Source organism: Lissotriton helveticus, chromosome 12, assembly GCF_964261635.1.
Source record: "Lissotriton helveticus chromosome 12, aLisHel1.1, whole genome shotgun sequence".
NCBI lineage: Eukaryota > Metazoa > Chordata > Amphibia > Caudata > Salamandridae > Lissotriton > Lissotriton helveticus.
In genome coordinates this window covers 38,122,162-38,135,949 of record NC_136073.1, presented here as the reverse complement: position 1 = coordinate 38,135,949, position 13,788 = coordinate 38,122,162, and the positions used below count along the sequence as shown (strand labels likewise).

General features: G+C 48.6%; 1 protein-coding gene across 1 annotated transcript; it reads right to left on the bottom strand.

Annotated features, from left to right (window-relative positions):
* Positions 1 to 298: 298 nt before the first annotated feature.
* Positions 299 to 12,895, bottom strand: LOC144798600 (phytanoyl-CoA dioxygenase domain-containing protein 1-like). The gene is made up of 6 exons (XM_078669556.1): positions 12,455 to 12,895; positions 8,407 to 8,623; positions 6,915 to 7,006; positions 3,790 to 3,929; positions 2,025 to 2,129; positions 299 to 876 (listed from the first exon to the last, which is right to left on the bottom strand). Exons 1-6 carry the CDS (start codon positions 12,582 to 12,584, stop codon positions 769 to 771), a joined length of 792 nt encoding a protein of 263 aa, XP_078525682.1. The 5' UTR covers positions 12,585 to 12,895; the 3' UTR covers positions 299 to 768.
* Between the last annotated feature and the right edge of the window lie 893 nt (positions 12,896 to 13,788).

Genomic DNA, 13,788 nt, shown 5'->3' with positions numbered 1-13,788 from the left:
AATAGAAACTGAAAACAGGAAAGCCTAATTATATCATATGTATATATATAGTCACTCAATGATCGATATGTAACAATGCGGGCTTGTTAGTGAGGCCAGTGGCGATGAGGAAGGCTGAAGATGGTTCTAGTGAGACGTCCCCTAGACTTCTAGATCAAAGTAAATTGATCTAGAGTTCCTTATGTACCGGCATGTATCCATATTCATGCTTAAAATGAGACCAGCCTCCTCGTTACATATTTCTCAAGCTGGAATCATCTAGATGTGTTGAAAATCAAAAGTGGTACTCTTATCCAAAATGTATTGATACATTTTTATTTTACTTTTGTAGAAAAAGAATACAAAAAGACATTCGCACTTTTGACTGTAAATCTGTCTTCCAGCTGTATGTTTAGCGCAATAAATAAACCTTAATAAAATAGAATTACATATAGTCAGGCAGCTGAGATTCCAAAACAGGATGCAGGCTTGTGTTTTCTAATGAAAGTGCAATGCAGTGCAAAAAGGAATTCACATTATCAATTTCTGAAACCGCAATTGTTTGTTTTACGGTAACAGTTGCAGCACCTTTTGGCCTACCATCCGAACATTATTGTAGACAATATTGGGGCTCACTGCAAGATGTTAAAAAAGAGGAAATACATATTTGAACCTATAGGGCTCCATCTGAGATCAGGAATGAACCTGCACCATGCAGCAGTATGTTACTGGCAGTTATGAACTACATGAAGAGAGGAATGAGTCTCCTGATGATGCTCTGCAGAGGTGTCAGAAGGTCTTGGAGAAAAAGTTGGGTGCATGATCTGTAAAGTGCTGGAATTCATCTGTTCCTGAAACAAGCACGGTGGCAGGGAAGGAGCGGGGGCGCTCGGGGTCCTGGAATCAGAGAGGAGAGAAGTGCATTAGAATGAGGGCATTCAGACGTGGGAGAATACAAGACCTTATCATAGAGGACCTACACTGGTGTCAGGTAGTGAGGGAGAAAAGGGCATGATCAATCGAATCTCTAAAACGTGTACTCTACAACAATAACTAACGATAAACCTTCCCTCTCTTTCAAAACAGCCAAGAACCAACGCCAGCTAAATCCCCAAACTATCTAGCATTCAAACCAGCCTCTCTTATAGAACAACCTAACTACCCAAACTATCTAAATCCCCAAACTATTGAACCTTCAAACCTGCCTCTCTTATAGAACAACCTAACTACCCAAACTATCTAAATCCCCATACTATTAAAACTTCAAACCTGCCTCCCTTATATAACTAACAACCAAAACTATTCTAAATCCTCAAACTATTGAACCACCATCAAACCTGCCTCTCTTACATAACTAACGACCATAACTATCTAAATCCCCAAACTATTGAACCTTCAAACCTGCCTCTCTTATATAACTAACGACCATAACTATCTAAATCCCCAAACTATTGAAATTCAAACCTGCCTCTCTTATATAACTAACAACCATAACTATCTAAATCCCCAAACTACTGAACCTTCAAACCTGCCTCTCTTATAAAACTAATAATCAAAACTATCTAAATCCCCAAATTATTGAACCTTCAAACCTGCCTCTCTTATATAACTAACAACCAAAACTATCTAAATCCCCAAACTATTGAACCTTCAAACCTGTATATAACTAACAACCAAAACTATCTAACTCCCCAAACTATTGAACCTTCAAACCTGCCTCTCTTATATAACTAACAACCAAAACTATTCTAAATCCCCAAACTATTGAACCTTCAAACCTGCCTCTCTTATATAACTAACATCCAAAACTATCTAAATCCCCAAACTATTGAACCTTCAAACCTGCCTCTCTTACATAACTAACAACCAAAACTATCTAAATCCCCAAACACACACAGTTACGAGTAGAAATGCACGTGCACAAACACACGTGCATGGATGCACACACACAAACACATACAGTCCACACTGTCACTCTTGTCGTCTAATAAACCCACTGACACACAACCATACTCAGACAGTCTGAAGGAGAGGATTGTACTCACCTCCACGGGGTAGGCTGTGGTGGGGACGTAGCGAATAACAAAGCCACATCTGCGTCTGTGGGACGTGTTCGGTTCACTGGCGTGGACTGTCAGCCCGTCGTGGATCTGACAAGAGAAATGTAGGATATGAGCCGTGCTTATCTGCCAAAAATGTAAGTGCCAGTGCCCAATGTGTTACTCACTGGTCCACTGCAGCTGGCACTGCCAGCATCACTTTTTTACCTTTCAGTTTTGTCATTTTTTTAAAGCTATATTAAATCATTTAGTTCTCTACTAATGAACGTTAGCTAAAAATGCACACACACTGCCACCATGTAGTGGTTTCTCAGACATATGTGCCTGTGTTTACAGAAAAGCACCGGAAACCACAGGCGCAAATTAAGCACTGGATATGAGACAGAGAAAAGAGAGGCAGCGCCCTGAGGTGCACCTCAAGGGGAAACTGAGTACATAGTCCTGAGGCACCCCAAGGAAAGCTGTGAGTGCACAGCGCTGGTGCACCCCCAATGGGAGAGCAGTGAGTACACAGTGCTGGTGCACCCCAGGGGGAGCTGTGAGTACACAGTGTTGGTGCACCTCCGGGGGGAGCTGTGAGTACACAGTGCGGGTGCATGCCCAAGAGGAACCGTGAGTACACAGTGTTGGTGCACCCCCAAGGGGAGCTGTGAGTACACAGTGCGGGTGCATGCCCAAGGGCAACCGTGAGTACACAGTGTGGGTGCACCCCAGGGAAAGCTGTGAGTGCATAGCGCTGGTGCACCCCCAATGGGAAAGCTGTGAGTACACAGTGATGGTGCACCCCAGGGGGAGCTGTGAGTACACAGTGTTGTGCACCCCCAGGGTAAGCTGTGAGTACACAGTGCTGGTGCATGCCCAGGGGGAGCTCTGAGTACACAGTGTGGGTGCACCCGGGGGAGCTGTGATTACACAGTGTTGGTGCACCCCCAGGGGGAGCTGTGAGTACACAGTGCGGGTGCATGCCCAAGGGGAACCGTGAGTACACAGTGTGGGTACACCCCAGAGAAAGCTGTGAGTGCACAGCGTTGGTGCACCCTCAATGGGAGAGCAGTGAGTACACAGCGTGGGTGCACCTCGGGGGAGCTGTGAGTACACAGTGTTGTGCACCCCCAGGGTAAGCTGTGAGTACACAGTGCTGGTGCATGCCCAGGGGGAGCTCTGAGTACACAGTGTGGGTGCACCCGGGGGAGCTGTGAGTACAGAGTACACAGAGTTGATGCACCCTCAAAGAAAGCTGTGAGTACACAGGTTGGTGCACCGTCATGGGGAGCTGTGAGAATACAGTGCTGGCGCACCCTCAAAGGAAGCTGTAAGTACAGGGAGGTACAGTACATGGGCACCCTTAAGGGGGGGTAGTGAGTACACAGTACATGGGCACCCTTAAGGGGGGGTAGTGAGTACACAGTTCTGGGGCACCTTTAAGTGGGGTAGTGAGTACACAGTTCTGGGGCACCTTTAAGGGGGGCTGTGAGTACACAGTTCTGGGGCACCTTTAAGGGGGGGTTGTGAGTACACAGTAATGGAGACAAAAGGCTCATTATGGGAAGGGCGGTGCCATAAATTGATGGATGTCTTGGCCCTGCCTACTTCCCGGCTGCGTTATTTATAAGTGGGGGATTCACTGGTCTGCCTGACACCCACAGTGCACTGGGCTCGAGTATCATGGCTTTTCATGTTACTTCGTAACGTTGCAGTAACCCCTTGCTTGTTTGCCTGTCCAGGAAACGACAGAGCGCTGTGAACTCACCGACATCTGCCCAGCCTGAAGAGGACACTCCACCGCCTTCTGTGCATCCACCAGGTGCCGCGGAATCTCCTGATTGGTGGACAGCATGTTCCCGGGGGTCATTGCTGTGCGGTGCTCCAGGACACCTTGTTTGTGACTTCCTGCAGAAGAAAGGGGGGTTGGAGTGAGAGGGGCACTGATTCCTGGCCTGGGTACTCATTCAGTCCCCGCCTCTGTCGAAAATAAGGTGTCAGCACGGGCCACACCCACAATAATTATACACACATTTACCTTTAATTATCATGCGTGGAAAAGGCATCTGCGTGGTAAAGGATGCGTGGAAAAGACTGTGTGGTAAAGGCATTTGCGTGGTAAAGGAAGCGTGGCAAAGACTGCGTGGTAAAGGCATCTGCATGGTAAAGACTGCGTGGTAAAGGCATCTGCGTGGTAAAGGAAGCGCGGTAAAGGATGCGTGGGAAAAGACTGCGTGGTAAAGGCATCTGGGTGGTAAAGGAAGCATGGTAAAGGATGCGTGGGAAAAGACTGCGTGGTAAAGGAAGCGTGGTAAAGGATGTGTGGGAAAAGACTGTGTGGTAAAGGCATCTGCGTGGTAAAGGAAGCGCGGTAAAGGCATGCGTGGAAAAGACTGCGTGGTAAAGGCATCTGGGTGGTAAAGGAAGCGTGGTAAAGGATGCGTGGGAAAAGACTGCGTGGTAAAGGAAGCGTGGTAAAGGATGCGTGGGAAAAGACTGTGTGGTAAAGGCATCTGCGTGGTAAAGGAAGCGCGGTAAAGGCATGCGTGGGAAAAGACTGTGTGGTAAAGGCATCTGCGTGGTAAAGGAAGCGCGGTAAAGGATGCGTGGGAAAAGACTGCGTGGTAAAGGCATCTGGGTGGTAAAGGAAGCATGGTAAAGGATGCGTGGGAAAAGACTGCGTGGTAAAGGAAGCGTGGTAAAGGATGCGTGGGAAAAGACTGTGTGGTAAAGGCATCTGCGTGGTAAAGGAAGCGCGGTAAAGGCATGCGTGGAAAAGACTGCGTGGTAAAGGCATCTGGGTGGTAAAGGAAGCATGGTAAAGGATGCGTGGGAAAAGACTGCGTGGTAAAGGCATCTCATGGTAAGGGCATGCATGGAAAAGACTGCGTGGTAAAGGCATTTGCGTGGTAAAGGAAGCGTGGTAAAGGCATGCATGGAAAAGACGCGTGGTAAAGGCATTTGCGTGGTAAAGGAAGCGTGGTAAAGGCATGCATGGAAAAGACGCGTGGTAAAGGATGTTTTTCATCTAACAGAGGACTGCAGCTTCTAAATAAAGAGAGAGCCATCTCTGAACACTAGAACCCCCCGCGAGGACCCCGGGATCTTTCATCGAGGCCTCACCAGCCCCCAGGAGTCTAGCCTCTGACACTAATCTGGGTGAAGATAGTCGGGTCATACTAGAGCCCTGTATGACCAACCCTGTCCAATATCACTCTTTCAAGGCAGTGGTGCCCGTGTTTACAGGCAAAGACATCTCTGCCTGTAGAACCATAAGCAGCGTCCCTCTGTTAGGTCCTCGTGTCCCCCCGCTCCAGCTGTACAGTAAAGCACGGGTCAGGGTTTGATTGGCTTTGAAAAAAGTTGGCCCGGGCACCCTGAAAAAAGTGCCCCACATTTGCGGATTGCGGGGAAGATTTACAAGGACTGGCGCATCCCTGCAGATTAGCAGGGATGCGCCAGTAACGATGCGACACGCAATTCTATCTTTGCACCACCACGGATGCGTCGCATTTAAAATGCGGCACACCGTGGCGCAGGGATAGACAAATGCATGTCGCATCTGATGGTGTAAGGTCGGTGCATGGCTGAAGTCATGTCGCAGGCGCTACGCAACTCCAGCAATGTTATGGGACTGCCCATACCTAACGTGCTGCGCCACTCCTTACGCCTGTTTCAAGCAGGCGTAAGGTTTCATCCTGCAGCCTCTGAAAAATGACTCAGTGAAATCTTGTAGATTTCACAGCGTCACTTTTACGAGGCTTTTTCTGACGGAACACCCACCCAGCATACATTAAACCTGACGCAGGTTTAATGTGGTGCAGGGCTGTACAACGTGACGCATCTCCCTAGATGCGTCAGGTTGTAAATAAGTTGCTGTGTGGCGCATGGTTTACGCCGCCGCTGCGTTACAGAAGTGACGCAACAGCGGGAGTAAATGTGACGCAATTGGCTTGTAAATCTGCCCCCGTCTTTTTTTAAAACACTGCTTCAGTGTTTTAAATGTTATAAAAAGAAGTTGGGGATTTCTATAAGAGAGGTGTGTTTTATCTTAACTTGACTAAGATTTGGGCGGGGCCAGCCGGAGACTGGAAATGATACCTCCGCCCCCCTGGTAAAAGGGGGGTAACAGAGGTCCATCTGCCTCCGCAAAGGCTGCTCAGGCCCCCACTGGGCGGAGCAGCACAGACAGCCCATATCGGCCACCATGCTGCCCAAAAAAGCAGCCCACAGCTGCAACTCACGATACCAGCCCATCGCCCATTGCCCGAGTCCACCCTTACCAATCCGACCCTGGCACGATCCCTCTGATCACACAGGGGCGCTCGTACATAGCAGCATGGACTTGCTCCATCCAGAGATATAGTTGTGACCCACATGGTGCTGAGGGCGCCAGGACCTGTGTGGAGCCCGCGTTCTATCTCCAGACTTTCGGTACTAGGACAGCATCCCTGTGTCAGAACAGCAGTGAACTCCGACAGAGAAGTAGACAACTTGTCAACACCACTGAGTTAAGGCCCAAGGGCTTCAACAATATAAGCCTGCTGCACCCCTTGCTTGCCTGGACTCTGACTCATTGTGAATGAATGCACCGTCTTCCATTCTGTATAACTCTCTCCCACATCCCTATGTCATGACATTGAGGCTCCCTGGTTAACAGATGGGCTCCCCTGCTGTATAGTCATGTCCCAGATCCCTATGTCACGACACTGGGGCTCAAGGTAAAGAGATAGCCTATCTATCTCCCATGCTGTGGAGCCCTGTCCTAGATTCCTATGTGATTACATTGGGGCTCACCAGTAGAGTATTAGCCCATGCCCCATTTTCAGCCAATCAGTGTTAAAGCTCCAGGCTGTTGTGATGCATGCATTGACTATGGGAGTTTATCCATACCTGGAATAACCTGCAGGACACCATTCTCTGCGTCTACGTCATCCAGGGCAAGCCACACTGAGGCCACCGGGCCCCCCTCGAAGCCCCAATACCTGGAAGTAAAAGGAGGAGGATGCTGTCAGCCAAACATCCGCAAACCCCGGGGCATGAGGGCACAGGATAGCACATGAGGGCACAGGATAGCACATGAGGGCACAGGATGGCACATGAGGGCACAGGATGGCACATGAAGGCATATGATGGCACATGAGGGCACATGAGGGCACATCATAGCACATGAGGGCTCAGGATGACACATGAGGGCTCAGGGTGGCACATGAGGGCACAGGATGGCACATAGATGTATAGGATGGCACATGATGATACAGAACAACCCATGAGAGCACAGTATGGCACATGAGGGCACAGGATAGCACATGAGGGCACGGAATGGCATACGAGGGCACAGGATGGCACATGAGGGCACAGGATGGCACATGAGGGCACAGGATAGCACATGAGGGCACGGGATGGCATATGAGGGCATAGGATGGCACATGAGGGCACAGGATAGCACATGAGGGCACAGGATAGCACATGAGGGCACAGGATGGCACATGAGGGCACAGGATGGCACATGAGGACACAGGATGGCTCATGAGGGCACATCATAGCACATGAGGGCTCAGGATGAAACATGAGGGCTCAGGATGACACATGAGGGTTCAGGATGGCACACGAGGGCACAGGATGACACATAAATGTATAGGATGGCACATGATGATACAGAATAACCCATGATAGCACAGTATGGCACATCAGGGCACAGGATGGCACATGATGGTACGGGATGGCACATGAGGGCACAGGATGGAACATGATGGTACAGGATAATACATGAGAGCACAGTATGGCACATTAGGGCACAGGATGGCACACGAGGGCACAGGATGGCTATTGATGACACAGCATGGCACATCAAGGCATGGATGGCACATTTTGACACATGAGGGCACAGGTTGGCGTATGATGGCACAGAATGTCACAAGAGGACACACAATAGCACATGAGGGCAGAGGGTGACACATGAGGGCACAGGATAGCACATGATGGCACAGGATGGCATACCAAGGGCATAGGAAAACTAATGAAGGGACAGGATGGTAGATGATGGCACAGGATGGTGCATTAGGGCATAATAAGCCACATGATGGCACATGAGGGCACAGAATGACACAGGGTGATGTGTGTCTGGTAGTGCAGCAAGCCCTATGCCCTCATGCACTGCCTAGATGAAAGATGCTGTAATCTACGCTGTGTGTGTCCCCCGCACCACCCTGTGTATTAAACACCACATGGTGCCCACCAGGTAGCCTGTTAATCAGACCCCACCAGGCTCAGGGGGCAGGAATGCCATCCTTTGGCCTTACCCTTGAAGTACAAAGAGACACATCACCCCTGCTGAGCCCTCCCCTCCCCCACCCTGAAGCCTGCACCCTGTAGTCTGACTTACTTGATGTCCTGGTGCCAGGCCACGTAGGGGGCGCTGTTCCCTCGGTGGGGCACGTTGGAGGCCGGATATTTACAGATGAACCTGGAGTCCAGCAGGACCACGTGGGGCCCCAGCACGGCGGTGATGGCCTGGAGGGTGTGCGGGTGGGTGGCGAGGCCCAGCACCCACGGCAGGCGCAGGTGGGCGTTGTGCAGGCTGTACTGGGCGTGCTCCTTCCCTGCAGGGTGAGAAAGCAAAAGACACACAGATGATGGACGGAATGCAAAGCAAATCAAACATTCACCCCCAGTCAAGAGGTCTGGGTTCAATCCATCGTTCTTTTGCTCACCTTGTCACCCCAGTTTAGACCCAGCCTTCAGGGGACACAAGGAGGGGGGGTTAGTCTCTACACCGAGAGGCCTCTAAACAGAGGGGCTTATATATGGGAATGGTGGCACCGAGCAGCGCAGCAAAAAACATTCCTGAGCTGCCCTGTGCCACCGGACAAGGGCAAAATGCACCGCATTTATCCAATACGGTGCATTGTTTTCCTTTCTCCCTGCGATGGCACCGTTTCTGCAGCCTAGCGCCAATGCTGGCACCCTTGCACCATGGTGCAACACTGCCTGTGTAACAGGCAGGATTGTTTAAGTGCAGGAAGGGACACCTTCCAGCATATAAACAATCCATAGAGGCATTTTCCTCTTTCTAGGTGTGCTGCAGAATGCAGCACACATGGAAACTAAAAAACAAGTAGAAATAAAGACATTTCTCCTCGTTACAGCCACCATACACAAGATACAAGCAACATAAAGCAGATACAGCCTGTCAGCCACCAGACACAAGATACAAGCAACATAAAGCAGATACAGCCACCAGACATAAGATACAAGCAACAAAAAGCAGATACAGCTACCAGACACAAGATACAAGCAACATAAAGCAGATACAGCCACCAGACACAAGATACAAGCAACATAAAGCAGATACAGCAATTATACTCTTGATGCAGCCACCATACACAAGATACAAGCAACATAAATCAGATACAGCCACCAGACACAAGATACAAGCAACAAAACCCAGATACAGCCACCATACACAAGATACAAGCAACATAAAGCAGATACAGCCACCAGACACAAGATACAAGCAACCTAAATCAGATACAGCCACTAGACACAAGATACAAGCAACATAACGCAGATACAGCCACCATACACAAGATACAAGCAACATAAAGCAGATACAGCAGTTATACTCTTTATACAGCCACCATACACAAGATACAAGCAACATAAAGCAGATACAGCCATCAGACAAAAGATACAAGCAACATAAATCAGATACAGCCACCAGACACAAGATACAAGCAACATAAAGCAGATACAGCCACCAGACACAAGATACAAGCAACATAAAGCAGATACAGCCACCAGACACAAGATACAAGCAACATAAATCAGATACAGCCACCAGACACAAGATACAAGCAACAAAACTCAGATACAGCCACCATACACAAGATACAAGCAACATAAAGCAGATACAGCCACCAGACACAAGATACAAGCAACCTAAATCAGATACAGCCACTAGACACAAGATACAAGCAACATAACGCAGATACAGCCACCATACACAAGATACAAGCAACATAAAGCAGATACAGCAGTTATACTCTTTATACAGCCACCATACACAAGATACAAGCAACATAAAGCAGATACAGCCCTCAGACAAAAGATACAAGCAACATAAATCAGATACAGCCACCAGACACAAGATACAAGCAACATAAAGCAGATACAGCCACCAGACACAAGATACAAGCAACATTATTATTATTATTTATTATTTTGAGACTTGTAGAGCGCGCGGCTACCCCCAAAGGGGGTGTCCCGGCGCTTAGACTGTGAGCTAAAAAAGAGTAGGGCCTATAATAATGAAAATAGCCAGGTTTTAAGACGGCTACGAAAAAGTGTTTCAGAGGAAACAAATCTAAGATCTAAGGGAAGGCTATTGCATAGTAAAGCAGATACAGCTACAATACACAAGATACAAGCAACATAAATCAGATACAGCCACCAGACACAAGATACAAGCAACATAAAGCAGATACAGCCACCAGACACAAGATACAAGCAACATAAAGCAGATACAGCCACCAGACACAAGATACAAGCAAAATAAAGCAGATACAGCCACCAGACACAAGATACAAGCAACATAAAGCAGATACAGCCACCATACACAAGATACAAGCAACATAAAGCAGATACAGCCACCAGACACAAGATACAAGCAACATAAAGCAGATACAGCAATTATACTCTTGATACAGCCACCAGACACAAGAAACAAGCAACATAAAGCAGATACAGCCACCATACACAAGATACAAGCAACATAAAGCAGATACAGCCACCAGACACAAGATACAAGCAACATAAAGCAGATACAGCAATTATACTCTTGATACAGCCACCATACACAAGATACAAGCAACATAAAGCTGACACAGCCACCAGACACAAGATACAAGCAACATAAAGCAGACACAGCCACCAGACACAAGATACAAGCAACATAAATCAGACACAGCCACCAGACACAAGATACAAGCAACATAAAGCAGACACAGCCACCAGACACAAGATACAAGCAACATAAATCAGATACAGCCACCATACACAAGATACAAGCAACATAAAGCAGATACAGCCACCAGACACAAGATACAAGCAACATAAAGCAGATACAGCAATTATACTCTTGATACAGCCACCATACACAAGAAACAAGCAACATAAATCAGACACAGCCACCAGACACAAGATACAAGCAACATAAAGCAGACACAGCCACCAGACACAAGATACAAGCAACATAAATCAGACACAGCCACCAGACACAAGATACAAGCAACATAAAGCAGACACAGCCACCAGACACAAGATACAAGCAACATAAATCAGATACAGCCACCATACACAAGATACAAGCAACATAAAGCAGATACAGCCACCAGACACAAGATACAAGCAACATAAAGCAGATACAGCAATTATACTCTTGATACAGCCACCATACACAAGAAACAAGCAACATAAATCAGACACAGCCACCAGACACAAGATACAAGCAACATAAATCAGATACAGCAACTATACACTTGATACAGCCACCATACACAAGATACAAGCAACGTAAAGCAGATACAGCCACCAGACACAAGATACAAGCAACATAAATCAGATACAGCAACTATACACTTGATACAAGCAACGTAAAGCAGATACAGCCACCAGACACAAGATACAAGCAACATAAATCAGACACAGCCACCAGACACAAGATACAAGCAACATAAAGCAGACACAGCCACCAGACACAAGATACAAGCAACATAAAGCAGATACAGCCACCAGACACAAGATACAAGCAACATAAATCAGATACAGCAACTATACACTTGATACAGCCACCATACACAAGATACAAGCAACGTAAAGCAGATACAGCCACCAGACACAAGATACAAGCAACATAAATCAGATACAGCAACTATACACTTGATACAGCCACCAGACACAAGATACAAGCAACATAAATCAGACACAGCCACCAGACACAAGATACAAGCAACATAAAGCAGACACAGCCACCAGACACAAGATACAAGCAACATAAAGCAGATACAGCCACCAGACACAAGATACAAGCAACATAAAGCAGATACAGCCACCAGACACAAGATACAAGCAACATAAAGCAGACACAGCCACCAGACACAAGATACAAGCAACATAAAGATATTTCTCCTCGTTAGGCCTCACCTTGGGAGCCATAATATTTTAACACATTCCTAGATTTACAAGTCCTTGCCTCGTGCATGTACCACTTAGCATGGTGCAAGCATGACGCAAGGCCCTCATAAATCAGCCCCGAGAGATAAGGCTGCCCTCCCTGCACCTACCAAACTCCTGCTCCAGCTCCAGCTCCTCGAAGCCCCCCCTGCACCTACCAAACTCCTGCTCCAGCTCCTCGAAGCCCCCCCTGCACCTACCAAACTCCTGCTCCAGCGCCTCGAAGGCCCTCCTGGCGCCCTCCAGCTCCTCTGGGTCCAGCACTGGCACCGCCGCCAGGAAGCCCCGGGCTTCATACAGGGTCTTCATGTGCTGAGGGTCCGCCTCCATGATGAGGGCGAAGACTGTGCCAGGGACGGGGGTCTGCCGCCGGGCTCCTGAGAGCTGAGCCCCAGATGCGGATATGTTCCTCTGGCCCCGGCTCCAGATGTTGTCCTTCACCTCCAGAGGAGCTGATGCTCCAGGCGTGTTCTTCTGGCTCCCAAGACGCAGGTGCTCCAGATGTGGCCCTGTGGCTCCCCAGGTGCTGGAGATTCTGTACCCTGGTATTCAAGAGCTCCAGATGTGAGTGTTTCCTCCTGCCCCGTGCAGTGCTGGAGCTCCAGATGTTGCTGGGGGTCACTGCCGCTGCTGTCCACCCTCCTCTGCCTCGGCATCTTATGTAGGGCCGCTCAGACCCCTCCCCTCCGCCCCAGGCCGGGGCTGCACTCCCATGACGTCACCACAGCCGGGGGCTGCTTTCGGTTTCTCACATTAATCCCAGCTCATGGCCCCAGGCTGCCTGGCATTGTGTAATCCTGGGCAGGTCCGCAGGGGAGGAGTCAGAGGAGAGGCACTGCAGACGCAGCTCGGACGTTTCCTGGTGGTCCAAGGGGGCTGCCACAATGGGGTTCACTCGGGAGTCGTGCAGTGATACCCCCAAATGAAGGGACTTAGAGGTGTGTCTGTATAAATAAACATTCCTTATTTACACTGAAGCCAGTATCGGGGTGTTACCGGTCCGAGGGGCTCCCGAGAGCTAAAGCTGGGTCTAGGCCAGACCTGAAAAGAACAGGTCAGTAAAAGCAGCAGTGAAAGACAGGAAAGTACATCTGACCTCATGGGAACTGACGTCAATTCTTCTCCAAAATACGAGAAGAGGAGGAAGTGACGTCACAAAGGCTTTGCCACCACTACGTGACAAGAGGTGAAGCCATGACGTGAAAGGGGTATACTGACCCCAGCATAAGTGCAGCGCCAACACACCATATACAGACACCAGGCGCAGACACCACGGCTGACAGGCCAGATACAGACATCACATACAAGATGCAGAGACTCACATGTGGGATACACTCGTCATAGGCTACATACGTGCATGCACAGAATGCATTCTTCATATCAAGGATACTGTCTTTATACATGGAATCCAGCCATCACACCGACAAACAGACACAATACACCAAGCATATCCGATACACCATGGCAGCCCCTGGAAATCTGATGCAGCCCTCTGACGTATGAAGGAGGCCTCATATGCCAAATACAGCCACCA